This window comes from Daphnia magna, linkage group LG7 (assembly GCF_020631705.1).
Source record: "Daphnia magna isolate NIES linkage group LG7, ASM2063170v1.1, whole genome shotgun sequence".
In the NCBI taxonomy this organism is placed as follows: Eukaryota; Metazoa; Arthropoda; class Branchiopoda; order Diplostraca; family Daphniidae; genus Daphnia; species Daphnia magna.
Window position 1 is genome coordinate 9,777,397 of NC_059188.1, and position 22,790 is coordinate 9,800,186.

Sequence of the window (22,790 nt, forward strand, 5' to 3'; positions counted from 1 at the left end):
ATGCACACGTTTCATAACGCTGGATTTGTATTTACATCTCGCTTTGGCGGATGGTAACAAACGATGCAAGGTCACAGCCACTTTTATCTAAATGCAAACGATTTGGTGTATGTTAAAATGGGAACGATGAATTTTTAGGTAGAATAATATTCTATAATTATTATGTTGGATGGAGGATGCGGGATGGCTTTATTGAGAACGTTTAACAACAATTGGACTTTTTTTTGTAGGGGAGATTTTAAATGGTCGTTTTCTTGTTTGTCTTGAGCTCCTCGCTGGGAAGGTCGAGCACTTCTGCGAAAAACGAGGACACATCCGTTTTCCGCTGTGCATGGCGTACCAAGAATGGGTGTTCCAATAACTGTCGGTAGTTTGGTCTTTCCGAATAGTTTTTCCTTAAACTGATAAGAATATATTTGAAGAATACTTGAAATATCGGAACAATTTGTTAAAAATTTACCATTTAGAAACAAAATCTTCAAATTCAGGAGAAAACCGACCAGACGGCAAGCGCGGTGGGTCACCAACAACTACTTGTTTTACCTGTGTTCAAAGAAAGTTATGGCTTTGAAATCCATAGAATTGCAAACTACGCAAAATGCCTGATCAAACGGTGTTCTCCATGGACTGTAGGGGAATTTTCCTGTTGCTAACTCCACTAGTGAAATTCCTAGGGACCAAACATCGGAACGGACATCGTATTTATCGGGGCTTCCGGTTGGATCGATCCTCTCGGGCTAGAGAAAACGAAACGTGCTTTAAGTGGTATCAAGAGCAAAGCAATAATGGCTGTGCTTACCGCCATATATGGCTTGCAACCGGCATCGATGGTCTTGGCAATAGAATTAACCAAATAACCAGATATGCCAAAGTCGCAAATTTTAACTCTCCCTTTCCTGTCAACTAACATATTACATGGTTTTACATCCCTGTGAATTACTTTCAGTTGGCTGTGAAGATAATGCAATGCAGATACAACCTAACCCAAAAATCACAATAGTGTTGAAAAACAAAACAATTTAAAAGATTGAATTTTGTGCATACCGCAAATGCAATTTCTCCAAGGACATCTTCCTCTAAACTCCTCCCATGCTCATAGGCTTTAAGATAAAACTTGTCAAGGCTCGTATCCATACACTCCATGCAAATCCAAACGTCTCCTTCTCTAAACAAAGCTCCATAAAATGTCACTGTGTATGGACAATCAGATGTTCTCATTGAAACATCTAAATCTGTCAAGAGCCTCTTTTGCTCCTGAGTATTAACAGTCACAGGTATTCGCTAGAAAGAAAGAACACAATGTAGTGCAATATGTGACTGAAAAGGAGCTTCATTACTTTAACAGCCATTATTGTTCCAGTATTTTTATGTTTCATCTTCTCTACGATTCCATATGCTCCCTGGCCCAGAAGTCCCAAGGTCTCAAGGTCATCTGCTTCTACTTCAAAGACTCTATCCCCAATAGTTATATTGGTACGTTTGTCTAGATCTCTAGGAGGGGTCACTGGTGGAGTTGTGTCTGCCACTATGCTAAACTTGGGTAATGGTTTTTTTGCTCTTTTGCCTGAAATAGAAAATAATATTAGTGCAACTAAAACAATGGTAACAAAAGAGAACCATTCACCAGCCATCATTTTTCGAGATTTTCCTTTTGGAACGTAAAAAAAATTAACTTATTTACGGGTGAATTCAGTAACAACGATTCACAAATACTCTCAAAATAACATTGAACAGTTCAACAGTCTTCACATCAAATCTTTCAGCATCCAGCAGGCAAAAACCATGCAAAATCTGAAGTACTAAAAACTGAGGTTCCACAAAAACAGCATTCGACAACGGAATACATGGTTGCTTTTTAAAAAGATAGGTGGTGCCCCTTTTGGGTAACGCGCGGAGTACCCGCACTGTGGAGGGTATCCCTAAAACGCGAAAGCGAAACACGAAACGTTTTTCTACTAAAAGGTGAAGCTCAATGCGGAACGGATTCTAGAGAATAAACTGCAAGGCTAAAATCGCTTAAGGTTAGCCTAAATTGCGAAAACGGATGTGTGAAACCAATAATCTAAACTGCTAAAGAATTTTTCATTTTAAGTAACTAAAATCATCGATGAAAAGAATTGCCGTCAGGATACCTGGATACTTAAAGTTCATTTATTTTCGTCCTCATAGTCTTATCTGCTCATTTGTCTAAGCTGCATATGTTTATTGCGAAAAAAATGAAAGCTTCCTTCGATCCTGTGCTTCTCCTAACGAGCTTGTGAGATGCGACCCGTTCCGATGTTTCGCAGTTTAGGATATTTTCGAAAAGGTCGAAAGCGCTTAAACCACGAAACAAAGACTTTTGTTCTTTGGTTTTGCATTGAGTTTCGCATTTTAGTCGAAAAACGTACTTTAGGGTTTAGGCACACACAGACCTTGGTGAAAAATCCTTGGGAAACGCCGAAACATTTCCCCTCTCCTTCATCTCCTCAACCCGTCCCCCAAAAACCATTATTCCCTAAAAAGGAAAACATCCCTAGAAATGGAAACATTATCCTATTGTAAAATCACTGAATTCTAGTGTTGGGGATACATCGAAATTCTATAGATACTAGATATATCGTATCGGAGTATTGGCGTATCGTCGATGTATCGGTGTATCGGTATCGTAGATGGTTTAAATGGTGCGTTTGGATTGTTGTTATTGCAATACCCGTTTAGCTCAATGGTACGGTCTAGCGCTTCTGAACTCTATGAATCAGTCATTCTTAGTCCAGTGTTCTAGTATCGCCGTAGAATGTATACAAATACTAAATGTTCTTTTGATAAAGTAATTGAATTTTTCCATAGAGTTTCTCTTCACAGAAACACCAATCTTTCGATCTCATTGTTTTCTTAAATATCGGTATAGATAATTTTCTTCGCTTTTATATTCTATAACCAGGTAGCCTATAACACATTCGACCTGGGTGGTTGGTATAATCTGTAATGTTGAAAGTAGTAGGTTCTATTCACACGGAGTAATTTTTACTTATACGGTTATTTTTTTTTTTTGCTTTTTCTTTTTTTTTTTTATGTATTGGTATGTATCGATAAACCTCAATTCATGTCTTTCGTAGTTTACCGCATGGATTTTTGTAGGAAATGGTTCAGTGGTACAGTAGTGCACAGCAAACTGGTAGTATGATGTTCGATTCCATAAACATGCTTATTTTGAGATGTCAGTAGGAAACATAAGGAAAATCTTTTTTGAAATGAATATTGCAATTGAAAAATATATTTCGAATCATTGGTATCGGTATTCTTCATGAAATTTTGATCTACCTCATTATAAATTATGTAACGTTATCATGGTTAGTTGGTATAATCTTGGACTGTGTTTGCATATGCCCGTAGTTCAAATCCGAGAATGTACATTTTGATTTTTTTGCTTTCTGAATTTTGTTTTGGTTTTCCGTATCGGAATTATCAACAAACCGAAAATCATGTCTTTTTTAGTTTGTAAAATTAATTTTAGTAAAAATGGCATATCGGTTTGTAAGAGGAGAGTGGAATTGTGGTCCGGGGCTCAATTCTTGAAGAGAATACTAATAGTACTAAATATATACTAATTCTAAATAAAAGCAATGAAAACATCTATTAATAAATTTGCGAATGTCATAATTAAATAATGTTTTGAAGTTTCGAAAATAAATTTTTAAAATTGAAACAGAACGTTTTATTAAAATTATGTGTTGTTTTGCAAAAGTATATAGAAATTCTGGAGTATTTCTTAGATTTGCCACTGGAAACATGCACATTTAGGGTTCAAATCCGAAGATGGGTTTTATTTTTGATTTTCTTTGTTTTCAATATTTTCCGTTTGCTCCTCGTATCGATACATATCGATATATTGAACTTCATCTCGTCCAGTCGTCCCTACTTCCCACTTCTTGAACATGTAGTGGTGGTACAGTGGTATGGTACCGGATAGTTAACCGGGAGTCGATGGTTCAAGTCCTAAGATTTTCGAGGAAATGGGCATGTAATATTTCTGCTAGGTTGTTTTGTTTAAAATATCTATACTGGAGGATGAAGAGGAGGATTCATCATAAATCGGCAATATAAGTATATCTATTATATCATAAATCGGCGATATAAGTATATCTATTATACTATATATTGCCGCTTATCGAGTTTTTATTTCCGCCGCTAGATGGCGTTGAACCGATATTCAGATACATCAGAATCGGATCGTATCGATATCGAGTATCTAAAATTATAGATACAACGCTGTATCGGTATCGGCACAGACCAAGAATAGAAAGACTGATCGGCCTATACCTGCTGAGAGGATGCTCAAAAATCATGCTCGTGCCTGCCGCAAGTTGGCGCTGCCTCTGCAAGCCGTACTTTTTTGCGGATTTTTCCGTTTCCCTACTGATTAGATGCTTCACACACCCGGGATTTGTGAATAAACTAAGATAGCCAATTGTTTTATTTTTATTTCTTAATTATAAGCAAAAATTCTTTATATCCCCTTATTCATTTGAACTGTATTGGCCCAGCCTTATATACGCATAAAAATTTCGTTATAAAAATCCAATTTTCTCCTTGTTTTCTTGATATTTTTTTCTATCGTGAAACGCTGTACCTTGAGTCAATACGGAGAGAAGAACCAAATTGGGTGCGAAGCCTTAAGTGAATATTAAAGTGAATAGCACAGTTAGTTATTTCTTTCAGTCAAGTGATGCATTCATTGCATTGTGAATAGGTATCTTCTGTTTTATATTATTGGATAAAGTCTATTTTACCCGACCAAATTTACTTTATTGTTACTTTACTTTTACTAAATTCAGAGAAGCAAGTATACTGAACTGATCTGTATCTACTTGTAAACTGAATAAATGTTCTGCGTAAATTCCAATGTTGCCAACTGTTGGAATGCAATGTTGCCAATATAATATTGGTAATATAGATTAAATACGTGTATAGATATTGCAAAATATTTGAATGGAATCATTACTCTGCTAGCTCAGTGGTATAGCATTGGATTATTAAGAAAAAGGATCTAGGTTCAAATCTAGTTGTTGGATGTAAATTTATTATTATATGTTTAGTATTCTGTTTATTCAATTGGTTTTTAAGTTGATAAAGTGATTCTAGTATTTACTTTAGTAGTATTACGACATTTTATACTCATACATACTATTTTATACTATACATACTATTTTTTTACATCATCATACTATACTATACTATACTATACTATACTATACTATACTATACTTGAGTTGAGTTATACTATACTCTTTAAGGTATTACTGTTTTGTTTAAAAAATATTAATATGTTGACAAATTTATAAATTGATCTATGATATTAGTTGTTCCAACTATGCAAATGTATTCTGCAGCCCTCGTTCCGCATTTTATGCTCGTCGCAGGGTGTTTTCCATAATATACTATGCATACTACTGTGCACAAAGGATGCTTTGATTTAATTTATTAAAATACTAACAGTGGTATTTTGGTCCATGTTCAATTACCTGTCCATGTTGCTAACTTAAATATAGTTTTTTTCTGTAGGTTGGCATCGATTCCTGTTGCTTCTGGGCAACACCGTTTTCAGTACTTCAAACTACGTTGGTAAACTATTGTTAAACTCTGATTAAGATTTCACATGATCATCTTATAATGCATGTTTTGGTATTCAGATGTTATCTTTGCAGCATGGGAGAACTTTTCATATAGTTATTTTGGAACCGTGACACTAATACCTGCAGAAACTTTGCACAGCTTTTTGGAATTGTTATTCTGGCATAAAATTTCATCCCATCATCTGAGAGTTACGATTCAAGGTGACAAAATAATTGTTTTATTGTGTTGACTATAAAAGCAATAGGTGGTGATCTCACTATATATGAGCGAACTTCTTTGATGAACTACATGATGAATGAAACAATACAGGTTATTTCCGGAATAAATATAGAACCACATATTCTTCATTTATATTGTTTCATTATTTGTAGGTGCTGGTATACTATCCATGGCAAACTGCGGGCTAAACACAAATGGAGCTAAGTTTTTTTATAACACTTTGTTATTGAGAACTTGTGTGTGATTGTAAGAAATAGTAATTAGTGTATAATTAAAAATTTATTATAGCCCCAACACAATAGCTTCATGGCATGCACTCCATATTTAGAAAGAATTACTATGGCATGTCTGTTGTGAAACGGATTGGGTTTGTTGTAACCGATAAAGATGACAGGCCAACTGATGAAGTGAAAATTGTGAAATGTATAATCAAATATGAATGTAGATTTCACTACTAAATTTTTAATTTTTTGCTATGGGCTACAATGTAATTATCTATATGGTGGATATTATGTTGATGGTTGTATATCTATTAATGAAATAGTTCTCAGTTATACGTATTTGATTTTGTATTTATTACTTATACAATTTAAACTAATGAATTATTTATTATGTTTTACCTTTCTTGTTTTGGACAAATTATAAACAATCTCAGAAAACACTTGTGTTTGCAACCCTAGATTCTGTTAACTCATCATAGCTAATTGAGTAGCCACCAATACTTGAAAGGTATCTAACACCTAGAAAAGAAAATAGAATATTAATAATGTAGATTACATGTCTGTAGTTGTATTTGTTTGTTTGTTTGACTATGTTTAGAGTGCCTCCACTGTAGTTGTATTTGTATTTTTGAATTTTTGAATCTGTATCAGATGACAGTAGTAGATAGTTTTTCCAGTGTTGTGACTTTATATGTATTATTATGTAATTGCTAGTTTTTATGAATTATTCTTAATTGAATTTATTTGCTTGTTATTTATTTAAATAAATTTAGTTATAATTTAGTATTTGAAAATGAAGTTATTGTGTGTAAATTTTATATATATAGATTTTAAAATATAACATGCAATAACGAATAATTTCATGTAGCAGACGACATATTGTATTCTTTGTATTTCATTCATTTTTTAAAGTTTGTAGTGTATACATCTGTGTATTGGATAACTTTTTTAAAGTTAAGTGTTCGTTGTTAATATTTTGGTAATAGAGTAGTGTTATTAGAGTAATTTTTTTTTATTTATTATTTATTTGACTAATTTAATTACTTAACTTAATTATACATTACTTTATAAAGTTATTAGTAACTTAATAGATTTACTTTACCTTACTGATTAGCAGAAATGTTACTTTTTACTTAACTTAAATGTGTTAATTTTACTTAATATTTAGAGTGTTTAACTTAATTATTTTACTTTACTTTTCTATTTTACTTTATTACTTTACTTTACTTTACTATTTTACTTTATTACTTTACTTTACTTTACTATTTTACTTTATGACTTTACTTTACTTTACTATTTTACTTAATTACTTTACTATTACATTACTTTACCCACCCAAAACCCCTATTTTGCCTCGCATAGCTCGGGCTTGGTCCCGCTTAGTTACTTAAGTATAGTTAAGTTAAGTTATTTTAGTTTGCTATTTTACTTTATTACTTTACTATTACATTACTTTACCCACCCAAAACCCCTATTTTGCCTCGCATAGCTCGGGCTTGGTCCCGTTTAGTTACTTAAGTATAGTTAAGTTAAGTTATGTTAGTTAAGTTAATTTGGTCGGGTAAAGTAGACTTTTACCATATTATTTTTACCTTACACCACTTTACGAATACTAATTTATGCTAGTGTGGAGATGATATATTGCTTCATAATTGGCTGTCAGAATGGGAAAAAAAAGATTTGTGCCAAGCGTGCAAATGACAACCCGAAAAAAGTAGTTTTTTTTCAACCACCAAAAGATGAGGTATTGAGGAACGTATGGGTAAAGAATATCCCAAACAATGGAAAGGAGTTAAAGATTTCATCATATGTGTGTGATGAGCACTTTCTAGACCATGATATCAACAAATATTCTGAAACAGTTATTAATGGTTCAATCCATCGAGTTGAATGGAAAAGGTGGAAATTGAAAAGTGGAGCTTTTCCACAAATCTTTCCAGGTAAGTTACAAGAATCTATATTGTTTTACATTTCACTTTTTTCATAATACCTGTGTACAATGTTTTTAGTGTCAACCGAAGAGAATCCAGTGAAAAAGAGAAAACCACCTCTCGCAAGAAAACCAATTGGTAACATAAGCAATTATCATGGACATTTCCCTTCTCAAATTACACGTGCTGTTAAAAAAGTAAAAGCTAATGCTGTTACTAAGACTAAAGTTTGCAATACACAAACAAAAGATACACCTACAGAAGGTCCTGTTACAGTTTATGAAGACATAAATAATGAAGTCATTGAGGTTGCAGCTTTGTGTAATGTCACAGGTAATATGTCAGTTCTAGAGGCTGTCAAGGAAAATGAAAACTCAACATTTTCACCTAATGACATTCGAAATATCAAGCTACCCTCAACAACTTGGAGAATTGGATCCCTAGAAGACGGATTGCTTAATTTCTTTAACATTGAAGAAAAAAAACAAAGTGTTGCAATTCAAAAATTGCTTTCCGTTGATTTCAATAGACGCTGTTACACCAAAACAATCATAAATCGAGAGCTTACAGATATTGAAGAGAATACCAACACTTTTACATCACTAGCACAAATTGAAGAAGTTTTGTTAAATCTTCACAATGCAAGAATATGTCCTGGCATCGTCCACGATCCTTTAAAATACCCAACTACAGAAAACTTGGTTCGAAATGGTCAGCTGCTGCATGGAATTTGGAGATCGAATAAGTATGTTTTTTCTTTTACGTCACATTTAATCACTAGCATTATATAAACCCATAACTATAATTGTTAATTTAGATGCAGCCTCCTAATTTCTGAATGTGGCAAGATGACGCACTGCAAATTCTGCAAGATGTTGAAGAAAGCTTTACAAATGCAGTTTAACAGACACAAGAAAATTAAACTGCACACCAAAATCAACCACACATTTTTGAGCATGAAACAACTATCCCGAAAAATCGTTGCAAAGGCCAAACGTGAAGCCCAACTTAAGTTTCAATTAAAGAAGAAAAAAGAAGAAAATATGGTAGTTTTAACATACATTAAACAAAACTATTAAATATGTAAGGGCTTAACATAAAATTAACATTAATTGTAGAAACTGAAAGCTGAACTAAAAGACATGCGCTTGAAATTAGCAAAAGTTAAATATGAACAGATAGACATAGACAAATTAAGCGACAAGGTAATATTTTTTAATGTTTGTCCCCTTACAATTAATTATGAAATGATATTCGACCTGTGTGACTACTGACTAGTAAAAAGCCCATTTTTGATTGACACCTCTTTATTCAATTGCGCACGTTATTTACATTGTGACTCTTACCTTATTGTCATAAAACTTGAGGTTTACCTATCGATGATGTAACCACATTTTTTGATGACATTTTGGCTGAATCCGATTGATTTGACGATTGTAATAAATATTCCAATAACGTTTAACAACATTAAATTGATTCACCGTGTTTACCTGTCAATTGGTTGCTAATAATAATTTGATCCATTAGGAAAAATTGGTCGTGAGAACATTAATCGCAAAGTCAAGGAGTGTAGATAAGAATAAGAAGGAATGGGAGCTATCGTTTGCCATAAAATTCATAATGATGGCACCTTTCGTTTGGATACAATAAATTATTCAATTTTGCCAACTTTGGAGGAGGAGGGGGGATGACGTAGATACACACCCAACTTTTCGTACACCGTTCGGATAATTTTCTTCACTTAAACTAATATACAATGTATTTTTCGTGATCCTCTTATCACGAGGAACACGACGACACTTAGAAAAACGTCATTAAACATAGTTTTAGATTAGGAATCAGCAAATATGTATGAACCAATCGTGAAAGAGCACGACAGCGGCCATCATTTTTTGGCGCCAGTTAAAATTTCGTCTTTTTCCATTGAAAACTAAACGTAAATCACTTAACTATTATTGATTATTAATAATTTCTAATTCAATATAAATAAATAACACTAAATGGCATTATTTCAGTAATTATCAGTTCAGTCATTCAGTTCTTCAAATTTCTTGTTGCTAATCATGCAAAACTTAAATATTAATTAATACACGTAAAACTGTTGTACTGCAAATCTGTTTTATTGCCTTAAGCTCTTCCGATAAAAGCATTTTAATCCAAAAGAAAACCAACTGTTGGATAAAACAACAATTCAATCAATATTAATTAAGTAGTTTTAAGTGGTTAATGAAAATTAAGAATTAGGCACATGTATAAATAAGGTAAACAATCCGTAAACGGAAACAAATCCTGTAAACATTGTAATACTTGTAATACTAATTTTACACTGAAAATTGAAATACAATCCGTGAACGGAAATTCAACATTCAAACTCTGAAAAAAGGAAACATGACTTTATACTTCCGTGAATGGATTCAAATCTGAGCGCCTTCGAACTATTATACTCACATGTACGGAGGAAAGGTGGCGCGATTACTTGCCCATCAGTGAAGGGAAACGAATCCGTTGGTCACCACTCGCGGCATCCATTTTCATGGAATAACGTACTTGGATCAGAATCCGTTCACGGGTGAAGACTGTGTTGCAAAACTACTGAATTCTGAGCGATTCTGAGATACAATCAGAGCAGACGTCCTACTTCATAGTACACTGTTGGAGATCTTTGACATTTACTTATACACACCATGATGTCGGATTGAAATGTAATTTACCTGGACGAGCTTTCACGTTAGTTGGAACCATTGTTGTAAACATAGTGAAGATCCATACGTTAGACTGCGACTTTTTCCTGCGCGACAAAGGTAAACAGTGGAAAGATATGTGCTTTTCGCAAATGCTTTAAAATTGAAAGTATGGTTCATTTTCTAATTCAAGATAGGTCGTGTAATTTTTGCAGATGGAATCTAGAATAACGTACGACTCTTCACAACGTTGGGTATCTCCAGAGGATGCTCTTGATGATTTAAATGATATCTGCAACTTTGGGGAAAATGACAAGCCTTTCCAGAGCACTGAATGCTTCCAAGTTTGGGGTCGAGGGCGACCAAGACTACCTGTCAACCAAATCATTTTACCTAAAGGGATGGTACTGCAGACTGATTTTCCAAGCGAGAGGCCAGCCAGAGGCAAAGGCCGAGGACATTTGTTACTTCAAAATTCGTCTACTAAAAATGGTTCCAAATCCAATTCTGTTCATGTAAATAATGTTTTAAAAGACACAGAAAAATCACAGAAACGCAAAAGCAAACAGAGTATTGTCAACACCAGACCAAATATGACTCTCAAAGATCTTGAAGACAAGTATAACAAAGCCAAACATTTGGAGACCAGGAAAACCATGTACGACTTGAATTGTGATTTTCCACCATTGCCACCAACAGTTTTGTATGACAAGTAAATGTATGACTTTCAATAGAATTCTGCTTGCATTTTCTGTTACATCAGATTTGACAAGCAGAGCAGAAGTTGTTGTTGATCAAGATTTAAGTATGACCAGATCTCTTGAGCTGAGGTTTCATCCAATTCCCCTAATTTTAATGCCTCAATTGCATATTGCAGGGACTGAGGTTGTATGCAGTCTTCTGGATTCTGGATGGTAGCAGGTAGAATCTGGTCCAGTTGAAAGTCTCCACACCTTTGGAGATTCAATGCTAAAAGAATTTGTGTTATCATATTCTCTTGGTTTGGTTTAATAGCAGCAAGAATTTTTAATGCTTCTCTGAAAGATCCCTGGTGAATGAAGGATGAAATCAAACAGTCTCCTGAAATGCAGAGCTATCTATTAGTTTTTCTGACAATCCCCTCACCCAGTTCAAAAAGCTGACATACCAGAAAGGTTTTTCTCTATTTCATTTTGAGATAATTTGAAAGCTTTAGTGAAGAAGCTAATGGCATTTGGGTAATCATTCAGACAGAGAGCTGTTTGCCCTGCTTCCATTGAAGTAAACCATGCCAAGCATGTATCATTTGTACTGCCAATAGCCCCTTCATAGCATTCATATATGACAAGTTGTTGGTTGGTGAAACAGAAAGTTCGTGCTGATTCCACATATAAATTATTGTACTCGACCCCTTGTCTTGTTCCATTGTTTGAAACAGCATTAATACTGACAGATCGTTCCAACTGGGCAGCTGCAAGTCTGCATGCCGCACTTAACTCGGTAAATCCAAGATCAAGCTGTTTCCGACCCAAATTTTCTACATAATACAAATTGGAAATACATAAAAAATGGGGTAATTCAAGTTAAATAAAATCTCACCAAAGCCATCAACTGCATCTATAACATTCGGCCTACGAACTTCTTGTCTAAATCCTACGAACTTTTTTCTCAACTGGGCATTTATGCTGCGATATACCTTCAAAAATTCATCCTTCTCCAGCATATCCATATTTTAACAGTAAATCGGCACTTACAACTTCATTATAAAAAAGCAAGAAGCATAGAGCATGGTAAATAGTAAACAGAAGTTTGATGTTGCCATATTGTTGCATCATTGAAGAGTCATAGACGATAGAGGATAGACCTAGGGCTCGGCCCCGTGTCGAATGGGTAGGTATTTTGGCGAATGGGTAGGTCTTCTCGGCAAAAAAATTGGATCCGGTGGGTAACGGTTCCTAAGACTTTGTGCCCACTACCTACCCGGGTACCATGTGGGTAACACAATTTTGAAAACCGTTTCCATTACCCGGGTTCAAAACCCGGTTATCCCCGATTTTCTACCCGATTACCCGAGTTTTTCCCTGAAATCAAGTGATGACCTTTGAATTTCCCGCCACAAAAAATTTTTTTTGCTACCCTCCCTTTTAATTTAACTTGGGGCTTTGCAAGCCGCCATTTCCCAAGATGGCGGTGGGTATACCCAGTTTGCCCATCAAATCCGTCCAGCCTACCCGGATCGCCCATGGGCGACTATTTTTGGTGACGATCCGCGGGTAACCCGGGTTTTCAAGAACCGGGGCTGAGCCCTAGATAGACCCCTGGAGCCTGGAGCCTGGACCCTGGTACCTCCACTAGCGCTCGGCCCCGCGCCAATCGGGGAACTTTTTAGTCGATTCGGTGCGGGGATGATCTTTATCGGTGCGGTGATTTCGATGCTCGGTGCCTTCCCCGATTATTAATCAATAGTGATCTAAATTGGCAGTTGCCCTGCGGCCAACAAGAACAAAATGTGACCCTAGTCACGTGATTCTGGTTGACCTATCAAAAGACAAGGTCACTTATAAGAACACCCCCATGGCTGAAGCGGTGCTTTCGGTGCAGCACAGTTCTAGCACCGTACAGCACCAAAAACAAAAATCACCGAACGTCTTCGATCCTCTTTTTTCTTTTTTCCGTTAGTTTTTGCGGTGTCCCCGATTTGATCAAGATCTGGGCCGAGCCCTATTCCCCATTGATTTTTTATTTCTTTATTTGGTGGTAAATGGGGCAAGCGGGTAATTAGGACTCTGCCCCGTGTTGATCAGGTCAGATTCTGGTGATCTGGCAGGTCATTTTGTTTTCAGGGTGGGTCGACCTGGTTAATGGTTACTGTCTTTTTTGCTCCGTGCCCCGTCGGTTTTGCTCGGATTGTCTAATCGGGTGCGTAACACGATCACAAGCAAGTGATTGTTAATACGAGATTACGAGCATGATAGATTGAATTTATCGACAACTAGTAATATAATTTATTTTCACTAGGCTAATGACACTCCTTCTTTTAATGCAGTGGCAATTAACTCACAATCTTGGAAGATGGCATCTGCTTTTCCTGGAAAGCCCTAGACCCGCCCGCCCTGATCAACCGTTTTTTTTTTTTTTTTTTTTTTTTGGGGGCTTTTTTTTATTTCGTGGCCTAGCCCTATTGGCAACTGGCATATGGACGTAGTTACATAGATATCTCTAATGAAATTTGGTTATTAGATAAGGAATGTCGTTTTACTATTGCAAAGTAGTGTATTGTTATGGATGATTCAGTAGACCGATACAATATTGAACTTCGAAAACCACCTTCCTTCCTAGGCGAAATAAGAAGAAGGAAATGGATACAATGGACGCTTGGATAGGCAAAACACGAAGAAACTTAAAAACAGAAAGAAAATTAGTCTGTATTTGTGAGTGTTCGGACTGAAGAAGCAGTTGCTTTATGTTAATAAAAGAAAGACGGGATGCCAGCGAGAAAAAAGTATTGATGGCTAGGAGCAACTGGATGAGCTAAAATTCCTTAAGAGTTGAAGTTGCAACAGCACTAGCTGTGGAGTGAACAAGTTTGGGCCATCAAAAGAATATAGCGTGACTAGAAGGCAGCAAAAAATAAACGAAAAGTTTTAAAATGTTAAATGAAAGGAAATAGATGCATCTCAAGTCTGTAAACCGAAGCTGTCCTGATGTCTGAGTAGTTGAGTACGATTGAAAATATCGCAAGCCAAAGTTGTGAAATGTAACGTAGAATAATCGTCCCCATTACGAGGGGTGGGGGATGAACGCTGGAAGAACCTCATCATTGTGAGAAATAGACGTAACCCAAAGTATGGCTTGAAATGTTACAATTTCTGTCAACACACAAATTAGTTATCCACATTTCCTACATGGGAATTTATAGTCCGCAGGAAATAAAGAAAACAAATCCAGTCATACCACTCGTGGAAAAAAAAATTTAAGAGAAAAATATTATTCATGATTTCAGGTATCATTTCTGCCAAATTCAAAATAGAATTTTTTTGCTATATTTGAATTTGGAGAAGTGGAGGAATCAAGGAGCTGAATCGCACAGCATGACAAGTAAAAGATCGTGTTGTGCAGTGGTATGCTTTTAGCAAGAACGCTAACATAGAACAGAATTTGGTGTGACGAGCCTTTTTCTACAAGAATGTGCACTTCCTTTGGCGTCTTTTTTGAGGTTCCGGTCGGATGACTGATCGTACAGCTTCATCAAATACCTAAATTACACGAAAGAAAAAGAAACAAGTAAAATATGTAACATATTACGTAGGGCGAAAATACCTGTTTCAGTCCCCTCTGGGTCAACGCTGAACATTCCAAATATTTAACAGCCCGAATTTTTGATGCTAACTTCAGACCTTGTTCCCTTTTCATTGGTGACTGGCCTTGTTCAGCTAACAGAGCCAAAGTTTCTCGATCCTCTCTGAGATCAATTTTCGTTCCAACCTGATATAGCTTTTTGATTAAAACCTTCATTCAATGATGAAACTGGCAATATGGAATACCAAAAGAACTGGTGCATCTGGGCAATGATGCTTGATTTCAGGGTACCATTTTGATGTAACATTCTCAAATGAAGAAGGGCTGACAACACTGAAGCATATAAGGAATACATCAGTCTGTGGAGAGCCAAAAATCAAACACAGAAATTAGCAATAAATAATTAGTTGGACAGAAACTTATCCACCTGTGGGTAAGAAAGTGGTCTTAAACGATCATAATCTTCCTGACCTGCTGTGTCCCACAGGCCAAGGCTGACCTAGAATTGAGAAGAAGAAATAATATATGTGTAATGATAATAATAAACCAAAAAATACTTAATTCAGTTGTTTTGGCTGAAATATATTGTATTGATACTCACCGGAATGCTATCACAAACCATCGGTGCAGAATAGTTGTCAAATCTGAGGATTGACATTGTAAAATATGTAGAATCAATTCAATAATATAGAACCACAGATGCACTTACACAGTAGGCACATATTCTCCTGGGAAGGAATCAGTTGTGTATGAAATCAACATACAAGTTTTGCCAACAGTACCGTCTCCAACGACCACACATTTAATAGGGCGTCCCGAAGACATTTTATACGCCTGATAATAAAATTAGAAAGATCCTTCTTGTGTGCGGATCCACGATAGTAATTAGACGCGGCTAGCAATGGAAAGGATGTGTCATCATCACTCAAGAAGCCGGGTGGATATGAAAAAAAAATAACAACTGCGAGGTTGAGATTTTAAATATGAATGACAAAGGGTTAAACTGGCTTCCAAAGAAACTTTAGTAGATAATGCTGAGATGTGATAATAAATTTGAAATTCCACTGGTCAGTTGACGTGTGTGCCTCCCTTGTTGATTCCCAGCTTTTGGGTATACTTGTACGCCATCATGGTATTTAGCGCCACCAAGGGACGAGTGAAGCAACTTAGCTAAAGCATTCTTTACGATTGATTTATTCTGTACCGTGTAAACGGCATGAAATGTCATATAACAGGCTAATGCGTATTGATAGATAGCTTACTAGTAGCGAATCGAAACAGGAAAAAACACGATATGAATTTAAATCGACGGACTTTCTAGCAATAGTATGCTTCATTTACTTACGTGTAGACTAAATCTAACTGTATTTCACTGAGAACTCTAACATGTAATTACGAAATGTATTTCCGTTAACAAATTACAATGGTGAAAAATATTCACTGTGTGTCACTTATGAAATGCGAATTTTCTTTATTACATTAACATCGCCTATAGAGTTGGCTAACGTCCGAAGTTGCCAGTTCGATTAATTGTGAAAAAAAAATTGGACACAAACTAGTAACAGTTTTTGCATGGCGGCTTACGGAGTTTCGCCCGTTGTAGTTTTAGTTTTAATTTTTTCCATTGAAATTATCTTTCTTTCCATTCATAATTGGATCACGAAATTCCTTCGTTATCAGGTAATCTTGTAATTTTTATTTGACCTCGATGTAGACTGTACTTTATTTATTATTAATTTTTTTGTAGACGTGTTTACTTTCTGTAGCAGACAAAAATGGATGTTGTAGAGAAAACTGGCGGGCTGATAAGGGAGCCCGCCAGTTTTTGTCTGCTACAGAAAGTAAACACGTCTACAAAAAAATTTATCCCTGAGGGTATATATGTATATATACTGAAGGACTCTAACAATTTTAGGGTGTGGGGTATAGGGGGTAGGGTAGTAGTAGTAGATCTCAGAAGGTTTAATGTCCATTATGTATTTCCATATACGTTTCTTCCCTGAATGACCAATCGTCCCCAAATTTTGTACAAAATTCTGTCAAAATTTGGTACGTGGTATAGTAGCTTTTTCATTTGATTCTATTACAGTTTTAAAAAATTAATTTGCGTAATTGTTACCTAGCTGGTTGCCGAATCCTAGGCAGTGAATTTGATTTTGTTTGCGTAACCTTACAACTGTCAATGCATTGCAGTCAGTGCAGAAGGCTGTATAACAGTCACTAAACAGTAAGTGTTTTCTTTAACAAAATGTTTTAAGCAGTAGATTTTTATATATTTTTTTATATTGCAGTAGTAAACATGCTGCCAGAACGGAGACTATGAAGAAGAAAGTTACACAGCGGCGACAAGATAACTAATTTTAGATGCTATATCCACATGTATGTGTGTTATAGCTCAGCGGTAAGGTGTTGGGCTCATAACACCAAGATCAATGGATCAATACTCTTTAAAACGCAAAATTGATTTAGTTTTTTCCTTTTTATGCGTATATTTTGTTAAATTTTTAAGTCGCTTAGTATGTCTTAAACTTAAACTATCCTAAGTAATATTTATATGGTTACATTCAGTGTATCGTATTTGGGTATTAAAATAAAATTATTTTAAAATAAAATACTTAAAATACGTATTTTATTCGGTATTTGTATTTGGGCTGTTTCTTATTTAAAGTATTTGTATTTGTATTGGTCGTTTACGCTGAAAGTGAATAAAATACAAATACAAATACAAAATACTTTTTTTTCAAAGATTTGAAGTTTGTAAATTGGCAACAGTGTATGAATCGAAAGTAACTCAACTCCATCTCGTTCAGGGACCTGAACGCTGTCAGGCAAAACATGACGACAACTCCTGATAGGGTTCAGGTCCCTGGCCACAATTTGCAGCAAGAGATAGGCAGCTCAATTCGCTTTACTAGCGCAACTTGCCTTTCGCATTCAGTTGCAACTCCATCTCGTTCAGGGACCTGAACCCTGTCAGGCAAAAACACAAAACCCCGAGCCGTTATTTTTTTGTTTTGTGTTTGTTATTATTTATGATTATTGTTTATTTTTCTTTCTGTTTCCTTTCCTTAATACAATGCCTTTTAACCTTATAATTTTGTTTTCATTTATTAGAATATTACTTAATTAATTAATGGTATAATTTCATTAAAATTACTATAATAATTGTGAATTTCCACTCATGGGCATTCGGGTAGTGGAACCGGTTTCAAAACCCGATATCATTACTGTGTACCCTATTTGACTTGTTTTTTGCAATACATCATAGTTTTATTTATTTTCCTTCACTTGCTCACCCATTTTAAGTTAAGGCTGGGCCATATCTTTTAAAGTGGGTATTTTAAACGAAAGAAAACCGCTTGATAAGCACCTACCCGAGTAATGACCGATCAGCTATTTTTCAGGTAGGTAGGTCGGTGCGGTTTAACGTGTCTCGGGTAATCCCTCTATCCCAGTACACAAAATTAAAATAGCGTTATAGGTAACCATATTAGGTCTAAATAAACAAATTTTACAGAAATGGATAGCCGATGATGGGGGCTATCCACTTCCGTAAAATTTTTACTTAAAAAATACCTAACCGAGTGGTAAACCGATTGGATATTTTTGTCGGTGTGGTTTGACGGATCGTGGACTGAATGAATTATAATCGGTAAACCATAAGCTCTATATTTGAAAAAAATTACAAGAATGGATAGCTATTGATTAGATCTATCCATTTGTCCACTGTTAGGTACAACAGTGAGGTAAAACATAGTTATAGAGAAGAAAACAATATTTTAAAAGTGAAATGGTTGGTTTTCCCATAAGACGCTGTAGACAGCGTACCACAGATTGGACACAAATTTGATTTTCGCATTTGCGGAGAATGCGCAACGTAGGATGTCCAACTGCTCCATAAAGGAAAAAAGTATTTTGTATTTGTATTTGTATTTGTATTTTATTTTATTTGGTATTTGAGGTTTTGGGAGAAAAAATGTATTTTGAAGGACGAGTATTTTAAAATATAGTATTTGTATTTTTAAAATACTCGTTTTTTTTCAAATACGATACACTGGTTACATTCCCTGAAATTGCTTTTACAAGACAATTCAATTTGTTGTCTTTTTTGAGGAAAAATCTTCATCTAATTCACGATTGCATTCTCATTTTTTTTACATAAGTCCCCGTGTTGCTAATTCCGGACAGTATACTGCTGCAGATGATGTAAAATTAAACTGCTATTCATACTAGTCGCATTATGTCAATAACAGCGTAGTGGTAAGGTGTTGCGCTGGCATCATTAAGTTTAATTGTTCAATACTCAAAACATTTTTTCTTCAAATGTCATTGTTTTTCTAATTTTTGGAAAATTTGTTTAAGTCGCTTAATAGGTCTTAAACTTACATTATCCTAGCCAATATTGATATGGTTAGATTCCCAGAAGTGTATTAAAAAAAACTATTGCATTCGGTAGTACATTTTTTGTATAAAATTCTTCAAATTCGTTATTGCATTTTAATTTTTTTACATAAGCTCCCGTGTTGCTAATTCCGGACAGTAGACTACAGCAGATGAACACTATAAATTGATTGAAATTTAGAAATCTTGGATCCAAAATCTGTTTATCTTTGGCCCACGTTACATGTCTATAGACAATTTTTTTTTCAAAAAAATTGCCCGAAGGACATTACCGAAGGAATCTTGTAATAAATAAAGTACAGTCTATATCGAGGTCAAATAAAAATTACAAGATTACCTGATAACGAAGGAATTTCGTGATCCAATTATGAATGGAAAGAAAGATAATTTCAATGGAAAAAATTAAAACTAAAACTACAACGGGCGAAACTCCGTAAGCCGCCATGCAAAAACTGTTACTAGTTTGTGTCCAATTTTTTTTTCACAATTAATCGAACTGGCAACTTCGGACGTTAGCCAACTCTATTATTGACCATAACAAGAATTCCAGATGCAAAAGAATAAAAGATGATTTACTTGGCTATGTCTATTCAACGGCATGATGAAGTCGTCCAGAGCTTTTTCACTACAGAAAATGGCAAGCAGTTTTCACCCTGCCACTACTATGCACATATTTTTTGTTTGTTTTGTTTTAGTACATATTGCATGTATGTACAAAACACAGGTGAATGGAGGATTACGATGGATGTGATCTAACGCCAATTTCGTAACTGACACCCATGCTGATATTAATTTCCATTATTTTTCAAAAAAAAAAAATTTCATTAAATACTTTATCGTGGTTCCCGATAGGTGGCAGCTGCAAATTGAATGAAACACGTGTGTTTGGGGTAGAGCTGAAGTTTTCACTGGGCCAGGATAAAATGCGGACGCGGACCGCGGACTGCGGACAGGAGAAACTGCGGACTTTCACCTGCGGACTGGCCCAAAATTTTTTGACAGATTTTTCGTGGACTTAGGGATAAAATGCGGACCGTTTCGTACATGGAGCGATTGAAAGTGCGGACCGGACAGGATAAACTGCGGACTGGTATCTGCGGACTCCATGCCCATATCTGATATTAAATTTCAAACTAAAAATAGTATTTAAAAGTCAACATATGCATTATTCAAAATATGAAAGTAAAGGACAGTTTATATAACATGGTTACTTCTTAACTAGGTAAACTCTTGGTACAACAATGCAAATAAAACATGTAATAAACTTAAAAGGATTTGGGGTATTTCCAAGGGGTTTTTAAGAACTCCTGAAAGGCATAATGCTGTTCTTTTGGAAGACATTCCTTGTGGCACCATTCTTTGCAAAGTTTGGTACCACATTGCCGCCTTCTGAAAGAAGAATTAACTGCGCTACGGTTGTCTAATTCAAATTCTTAGTTGTGCATAAAAGAAAATAAAATATAATGGATTTGGCCTATAGGAAAAAAATAAATAAAATAGTCAGCTGCTAAGAGCTGTGCGCATTTTTATTTTTATTCATTGGAATTGTTGCATCATGCATACATATTTTTAAAAAGCAACAGTAATCGAACAACAGCCAATGCATGACAAAAATAAGGTTGATCTGTCTTGTCCTGTAAAAACAAGTCAAATTTTGCTGCTATATATATTAGGAAATTTTAATGTTAAATACCATTATGAAATGAAGACTTTACTTACCAATTTTCTGCCTTACCAACGCATAGACATGTCTATATGGAATGCTGTATCCCCGTATAATACGCGGACTGCGGACAGCTACCCTGTGGAGAAACTGCGGACTGCTGTCAAAAATTTTGGGCCAGTCCGCAGGTGAAAGTCCGCAGTTTCTTCTGTCCGCAGTCCGCGGTCCGCGTCCGCATTTTATCCTGGCCCGTTTTCACTTGTTGACTAAAGATTTTTCCTTATTGAGTATAACAAATTAAACAAATTAAGCTGAAATACTAAAATTTGCTTAAAAAAGTGATGGAACCTATGAAGGTTTCGGCTCCTGTTCTGACAGCAGCACAGCAAAAAAAATCTATTAGTGGTACATCCAAAGTTCAGAAAAGGAAAGTGTTACTAAACACTTTAGATTCCCCTTTGGATCTGGACTGGTAATAATTTTTTAAAATCTGGTTTTACCGTCCAATTGGTAAAGTAAAAGTTTTTCCGCACACAAATTCTACTGTAGGCCGCGAATAGGAGCAGAAAAGGAGGAGGAAGTGAAAACACTGCTGACCAAGTAATGTGACAGTTTTCTAGAATATGTTAAAACTTCTGATATTCTGACAAATTTTTTGTTTTTAAGATACCTTTCCCCAGTTAGAGCAAATAATGTTCACACATGCAAGGCCACATTTATTGCCATGCCTAAAGAAGAAAGAGCTGTCTGGCGAAAGAAAGAAAAAGAAAAAGCCAAGGAAGATGTTGAGGAGAGTAAATTAAAAATGTATGTCAGATTTTTCATAAAGTACTTATTATGAGAACATTATTTTTTTTAATGAATATTGTTTGCTAGGTCTGATTTGTTGATTGGGTTTCGAGATGTAGTAAGGGCTGCAGGGAAAGGACAAACCTGTATAGTCTTTTGTGAGAAAACGCCAGATCCACCCTTATTGACAAGATTGCTAGCTCCTCTTTGCCGAAACAATGATATCCCTCTCTTTGCCATTAAGAACTTCAGTGCAGCAGTTAAGAATCTTCTGAATATTCCAAGATGTTTGACCATGGCTTTAAAGGTAAAATATGTGATTTGGATATGTATAGATAGATACCTCAGATTAACATCAACATCCATATTTATCAAGTTATCAGCCAGGGAGACAACAAGCCCACTAAATGACTTTTACGAGAAAAATATGCATATCTATCAAAGCTGTGGACTGACAGTTTCACAAATAAGTTTTGGGGCGTCTGCTGAGTCAAATGCTGACGTGGTGGTGCAACTAGAAAGAAATGAGGAAAATCATAACCGGAGGGAAATCTTGCCCGTTACCGGCTCCAGCGAACAGTTTTATTTAAAAAAGTCTGACCATGGTTGCCGCTTCATACCAGGGATAAACAAAAATCCTTTGAGAACAAACAACCAGATGGATGATACTTCGTCTATTGCAGCAGATTACATTTCTTTAGGAGTCGAACCTTCTCCTAAATTGCCCTCCGCCAAACTACTTCGGTACCCTAAGATCAAACAAATCCGGCCTAACGAAAATAAGCAACATAAAAGGGCCGTGAAAAATAAGAATACAGAATCGGCTCCAAAGAAAAAGAAGACATGAAACAATTGACTATTTTCGATAATGATTCATCTAAGATGTCAGATTCTATCACTCTCAAAGTCATAAAAATCAGAAGAAAAAATCCAGTACTTGTATTTCTTTCTTCTCCGTATCATTGATGAATAGGTGGATTACATTAAAACA

At 35.5% G+C, this 22,790-nt stretch overlaps 5 protein-coding genes and 1 long non-coding RNA gene across 11 annotated transcripts; 3 read left to right on the forward strand and 3 right to left on the reverse strand.

The window, feature by feature from the left end:
• Nucleotides 1-9: 9 nt before the first annotated feature.
• Nucleotides 10-1,853, reverse strand: LOC116927380 (dual specificity mitogen-activated protein kinase kinase 3). Its single transcript, XM_032934393.2, has 7 exons — nucleotides 1,625-1,853; nucleotides 1,338-1,564; nucleotides 1,045-1,281; nucleotides 800-979; nucleotides 603-737; nucleotides 461-543; nucleotides 10-401 (listed from the first exon to the last, which is right to left on the reverse strand). The coding sequence occupies exons 1-7, from the start codon at nucleotides 1,632-1,634 to the stop codon at nucleotides 239-241; spliced, it is 1,035 nt and encodes a 344-aa protein (XP_032790284.1). The 5' UTR covers nucleotides 1,635-1,853; the 3' UTR covers nucleotides 10-238.
• A 2,773-nt stretch (nucleotides 1,854-4,626) lies between these two features.
• LOC123474035 lies at nucleotides 4,627-6,554 on the forward strand. 3 transcript variants are annotated; one of them, XR_006648650.1, is made up of 4 exons: nucleotides 4,627-4,732; nucleotides 5,532-5,604; nucleotides 5,673-5,925; nucleotides 5,988-6,554. It is a non-coding gene; the product is annotated as an uncharacterized LOC123474035 (long non-coding RNA). The 3 variants fall into 3 exon arrangements; XR_006648648.1 differs by lacking the exon at nucleotides 4,627-4,732 and adding an exon at nucleotides 5,403-5,480; XR_006648649.1 differs by lacking the exon at nucleotides 4,627-4,732 and having other exon boundaries at nucleotides 5,472-5,604.
• A 941-nt stretch (nucleotides 6,555-7,495) lies between these two features.
• On the forward strand, nucleotides 7,496-11,415 carry LOC116928586. Of its 4 annotated transcripts, XM_045175834.1 has the most exons (6): nucleotides 7,496-7,996; nucleotides 8,066-8,320; nucleotides 8,398-8,732; nucleotides 8,805-9,033; nucleotides 9,106-10,788; nucleotides 10,862-11,415. In XM_045175834.1, the coding sequence occupies exons 2-5, from the start codon at nucleotides 8,282-8,284 to the stop codon at nucleotides 9,259-9,261; spliced, it is 759 nt and encodes a 252-aa protein (XP_045031769.1). In that variant the 5' UTR covers nucleotides 7,496-7,996; nucleotides 8,066-8,281; the 3' UTR covers nucleotides 9,262-10,788; nucleotides 10,862-11,415. The 4 variants fall into 4 exon arrangements, with proteins under 4 accessions (XP_045031769.1, XP_045031766.1, XP_045031768.1 ...); XM_045175831.1 differs by having other exon boundaries at nucleotides 8,066-8,732; XM_045175833.1 differs by having other exon boundaries at nucleotides 8,066-8,732; nucleotides 10,866-11,415.
• On the reverse strand, nucleotides 11,179-12,474 carry LOC116927382. The gene is made up of 3 exons (XM_032934394.2): nucleotides 12,247-12,474; nucleotides 11,816-12,184; nucleotides 11,179-11,748 (listed from the first exon to the last, which is right to left on the reverse strand). Exons 1-3 carry the CDS (start codon nucleotides 12,374-12,376, stop codon nucleotides 11,423-11,425), a joined length of 825 nt encoding a protein of 274 aa, XP_032790285.2. The 5' UTR covers nucleotides 12,377-12,474; the 3' UTR covers nucleotides 11,179-11,422.
• Nucleotides 12,475-13,900: 1,426 nt separating this feature from the next.
• Nucleotides 13,901-16,363, reverse strand: LOC116927387 (ras-related C3 botulinum toxin substrate 1). Its single transcript, XM_032934401.2, has 6 exons — nucleotides 15,656-16,363; nucleotides 15,548-15,590; nucleotides 15,374-15,445; nucleotides 15,192-15,305; nucleotides 14,968-15,132; nucleotides 13,901-14,903 (listed from the first exon to the last, which is right to left on the reverse strand). Exons 1-6 carry the CDS (start codon nucleotides 15,769-15,771, stop codon nucleotides 14,826-14,828), a joined length of 588 nt encoding a protein of 195 aa, XP_032790292.1. The 5' UTR covers nucleotides 15,772-16,363; the 3' UTR covers nucleotides 13,901-14,825.
• Nucleotides 16,364-20,149: 3,786 nt separating this feature from the next.
• On the forward strand, nucleotides 20,150-22,732 carry LOC116927386. Its single transcript, XM_032934399.2, has 6 exons — nucleotides 20,150-20,248; nucleotides 21,262-21,482; nucleotides 21,560-21,610; nucleotides 21,677-21,817; nucleotides 21,887-22,106; nucleotides 22,176-22,732. The coding sequence occupies exons 2-6, from the start codon at nucleotides 21,352-21,354 to the stop codon at nucleotides 22,644-22,646; spliced, it is 1,014 nt and encodes a 337-aa protein (XP_032790290.2). The 5' UTR covers nucleotides 20,150-20,248; nucleotides 21,262-21,351; the 3' UTR covers nucleotides 22,647-22,732.
• The last annotated feature ends 58 nt before the right edge of the window (nucleotides 22,733-22,790 follow it).